Source organism: Microtus ochrogaster, unplaced genomic scaffold (assembly GCF_000317375.1).
Source record: "Microtus ochrogaster isolate Prairie Vole_2 unplaced genomic scaffold, MicOch1.0 UNK98, whole genome shotgun sequence".
Lineage (NCBI taxonomy): Eukaryota > Metazoa > Chordata > Mammalia > Rodentia > Cricetidae > Microtus > Microtus ochrogaster.
This window is the reverse complement of record NW_004949196.1, coordinates 832,090-836,634: the sequence shown is the minus strand read 5'-3', so window position 1 is coordinate 836,634 and position 4,545 is coordinate 832,090. Positions and strand designations below refer to the sequence as shown.

General features: G+C 52.4%; 1 protein-coding gene across 1 annotated transcript in view; it reads left to right on the top strand.

The window, feature by feature from the left end:
• The first annotated feature begins 687 nt into the window (after positions 1-687).
• Tubb4a (tubulin beta 4A class IVa) overlaps positions 688-4,545 on the top strand; it is a 7,262-nt gene continuing 3,404 nt past the window's right edge. Inside the window, exons 1-3 of the mRNA XM_005371120.3 lie at positions 688-874; positions 1,847-1,955; positions 2,085-2,195. Coding sequence (XP_005371177.1) covers positions 818-874; positions 1,847-1,955; positions 2,085-2,195 — 277 coding nt within the window. The 5' untranslated portion in view covers positions 688-817. The remainder of the gene's footprint in view (positions 875-1,846; positions 1,956-2,084; positions 2,196-4,545) is intronic.

The following is a 4,545-nucleotide window of genomic DNA, read 5'->3' as shown; positions in this document are numbered from 1 at the left end:
TGGGGTGCACCCTGCTGTTTGTGGGGTCTAGCTGTGTGTGTGTGTGTGTGTGTGTGTGTGTGTGTGTGTGTTAGCCCACTTATGCCAGTCTTCAAGCCCTCCTGGGGGTGGTATCCATCTTTCAAGAGTTCTAGGGCCTTCCAGGGCTCCTCAGAACTGTCCTCAACATGCGCAAACAGGAAAGGAATGCTGTAGAAGGTTTCAGAAGACACACACACCAGGAGCCAGGGTATCTCCCACACCACACCTGCCACCCTGAAACCAAGTGACTCTGGAGATCCTGGGGCTCAGAGATCCTGCCTATAAAAAGGTTCTGAGGAAGTAGCTGGGCTCGATTGCTCGATTGGGATGGAGAGGAGAGAAGCAGACAGAGACACTGAGGCAGGGGCTGGGGTGTGGTGGGTCCTAGATGGTGTTGACCTCTCCACGCAGTCCCCATGAAACCAGAGTGGAGAGGGACAAAAAGTCCCTGATGGCACCTGGAAGTTGGAATGAGGATTCATCAAGACCCTGAGGTCTCAGACAAGGCGCTTGCCGGGGTCTGGGCAGGGCGGGGTCGGGGGGGAGATTCCTGCATCCCCGGGCCCCTCCCTATATCCTCCCTCCACCCTTCCATCCTTCACTGCGAGCATCCCAGGCGGGCCCAGGAGGCGGAGCTCGCGGGTGACCCGGCCGTGACGTGAGTACTGCTCTGCTGAAATAGAGGCGCCCGGGGGCTCCGAGACAGCTCTGCAGCCACCTCATCCAGTCTCCAGAGCCAGAGCCACAGCGATCCATCGATACCCGTCCATCAGCGGCTACCAGCAACGCCACCACCATGCGGGAGATCGTGCACCTGCAAGCCGGGCAATGCGGCAACCAGATCGGGGCCAAGGTGCGCAGAACTGGAGAGGGGGTGGCGACCAGAGAGGGGTCTTTAGCTCCCTTAAGACTCGCCCAGGAATTTTGCATCTCAGGGTGGTGGGGGAGGGGAGCCAGGACAGAGCCAGGCCGGGAACAAAGGGGCCGGTGATGGGGGCAGGGCCTGGCCTTGTGTCCCTTGGCCACAGCTGGCCTCACAGCTGGGCCACTGTCACCATCAGCTGCAGGCACAAAGAGGTACGGCCCCTCCTCCCAGGGCAGCCTCCGGGATGGGCTGGCACCAAGTGTCTCTGGGGGGCCCCCCCGGCCTGTCCCTACCCCCACTTCTCTTGCTTCTTGCTGGCTCACGCTTAGCTGTGCCTCTGAGTTCCCCAGTCACCCCCGCGGGAGGACGGTTAACAATTGGAGAAGTGGCGCTAAGGGTGTTCCAGACACAGCATCCTCAGCTCTTCCTGGCTATCATTGTGACCCACTTTGGGAGGTAGAAGCAGGAGCCCCAAAACAGCCTCCCATAAAGAGTAAGTGGGAGGCCAGCCTGGTCTATGTAAAACCCTGTGCCAATAAATACATAAATTAACTGAGGTGTTGTGGTACACACCCGTCACCCCAGCCGCTCGGAGGGTGGAGTCAGGAGTTCAGTATTATCCTAGGCTAGCTAGTGATTTCAGACCAGCCTGGGCTACAGAAGACCCTACCTAAAAAATAATAAATAATAAATTTTTGCAAAAAAAAAAAAAAAACCTACTCAACCCTTCCCATCATCAACCCCACATCAAACAAACAAACAATAGGGCAGGCAACATGGCGAAGTCCGACAACCTGATTCTGATGGCCAGGATGCAAGTGTCGGAAGGAAACAGCCGCCTCTGGCAAGTTGTCCTCTGACCTCCGTTCAAGCATGTTATTTAAAAATAAACTGTTTTTAAATAATAACAACGGCAAAAGGAAAATCTGCTCAACTTTGCCATCACACACATCTCTCTAGTTCTGGGAAGTAATCAGCGATGAACACGGCATTGACCCCACCGGGACCTATCATGGGGACAGTGACCTCCAGCTGGAAAGAATCAATGTCTACTACAATGAGGCCACAGGTAGGGCGGCTAGCAAGGTGGACACCTTCTGTTGTGGGGGTGTGGGCTGGCAAGAAGGGATGGGATATGTCCTGGAGCCTGCTGGGCCTGGCCCTCACCCCAGCCATCTTCCATCTGCCATCCCCACAGGTGGAAATTATGTTCCCAGAGCCGTGCTGGTTGACCTGGAACCTGGCACCATGGACTCTGTCCGCTCTGGCCCTTTTGGCCAGATCTTCCGGCCAGACAACTTTGTGTTTGGTAAGTCCCTCTCCGCTGTGGGCGCACAACATGTTTCCTTTCCTTTCTAGCTACCATCAAAGAGTCGATTACTGCAGACTCAGAGTGGACAGGGCAGTTGGAGATTTGATTAGGGACACCAGCCTAGTCTAGGCTAGCCTCCAACTCTCCATATAGCTGAGGCTGGCCTTGAACTAACTTATGGAGCCTAAGATGACCCTGAATTCCTGACTCCCCGCCATCACCTTCCCAGTTCTGAGATGCCAGGTGGGTTTCTGTGGCGCTGGGGTTGGAGCCCAGGGCTTCGTGCATGCAGCCACTGAGCCCCAGCCCTCTGGAGATGGCATCCTTAGGAAGAATATGAGCAGGTTCTGTGCAGACAACGCACTGTCTTCTAGAAGGGCTCTGAGTCCGTGACACAGGGCTGGTGTTTGGCCGTTCATCTCCAGCCTCCGTCCTTAGAATGTCAACTACACGTGAATAGCAGCAGGGAGGGGTAGGAGCAAGCAGCAGACTGTCTTGTTCCCGGCTGCAGCCCCAGCTACTGGCCTTGACAAGTGAGTTTCCCTTTCGGATGGATACAAAGTTTGTGGAAGGTAACTTGTGCCTGTGTAGTGTGGAGCATCCGGAAGTGACTGAAGAGAGAAAGATACAAAAAGTGAGGTGGGCCAAAGAGCATGCGCACAGAGTGTGTCTGGATAAGGAAGGGGGGCAGAGAGAAAAGAAAGGGGAAGATTCAAAGGATGACTCAGTTAGTAAAGTCCTCAGGGTGCGAGAATAAGACGTGAGTTCAAACCCCAGCACCAATTTAAAAATACAAGCACAGGGATTCATGTCTGTAACCCTAGCTCTGGGGAGGGCGGTGACAGGTGACACCCTGGAGCTCACTGGCCAGCCAGTCTAGCAATGCGGGAGACCCTGTCTCAATAATAAATAAATAAGGTGGGAGAGACAGGAAGACACCAGACGTTGGCCTCCGTACACATGTGTATACACAGGCACGCGCATGCACACACAAACACACACACACACACACACACACGCAGAGGCACTCACTCTCACACAGGTGACAGGAAGCAGAGGCCCGCTGGAGGTGAGGCAGGGGACATGCGAATACCGGTGGAGAAGGAATTCCAGGCAGCCAGACTGGCCAGTGCAAAGGTCTCCGAGCTGCTAGAGGGGCATCAAGGAGGCCCGCGTGACATTAGCAGAGGGAATGAAGGGAGATGGAGAAGGAGGCAGGAGGGAACAAGGCAGGGCCAGAAGAACTTGCTGGCTGCGGGGCCTGGAGGATGCGGTGGGGGGAGGGGGGCGGGTGCTGGGAAGGGACGGAACAGATGGACTCAGCTCACGGGCGCCCTCTAGTCGCCGCCTCAGGAAACACAGACGTGAGAGGCCAGAGCCCGATCTGGGCACTGAGAAAGCAGAGATTTTCAAGTTTATGGGGCATGGTTTTATTTAGTTTTTTTTTATAGGAGCCTTCTAGCTTCTGGATGAAACTGTGGCAAAATTGAAACACTATTAACTATAGTAATTATTATAGCATAATAATCGACGCTGGTGAGATGGCTTAACAGTTAACAGCAATCAGCTCTAGCAGGACCCTGGTGGCCCTTCAGCCATCTTCAGCTCCCGCCTCTGAGGGCACTGCATTCATAGTGCACAGACAAACACGCGGGAAAAACACCCGCACACATAAAAAATTTTGAATAAACCAGCACTCAGGAGGGAGGCAGAGGCAGGAGGATCTGAATTTGAAGCCAACCTGAGGAGTTCCAAAACAGCCAGGGCTACATAGTGAGACCCTGTCTTGGAAAAAAAATTTCAATTAAATAAATAAAAGAATAAAATAATATTTTGAAGATAACCATATAATTAAATTAATCATATCTTAATAATGATTGCTTGATAGTAAAGTGTCATTATTTATGCCTATTATTATACTAAATGACTGCTGCTTGGTTTTGGTTTTGGTTTTTTGGGGTTTTTTTGGGGGGTGGCTTTTCGAGACAGAGTTTCTCTGTAGCTTTGGAGCCTGTCCTGGAACTAGCTCTGTAGACCAGGCTGGCCTCGAACTCACAGAGATCCGCCTGCCTCTGCCTACCAAGTGCTGGAACTAAAGGCGTGCTCCACTACCACCTGCACCTGACTGCTGTTAATAATAATAGTTGTGCTGTATTATTACATAGGGTGACTGCAAACAGTGGCAATATACAGGATCTCAAGCAGCTGAGGGAAAAAAATTTTAAATGTTTTTAAGATAAATAAACAGTGATGGGGGGGAGTAATTCTCTTTATCCTAATTCAAACATTCTAGCCCTGTATCCAAATGCAGTGTGGCCCTCCACAAATGTGTATGATTCTTTTTTTT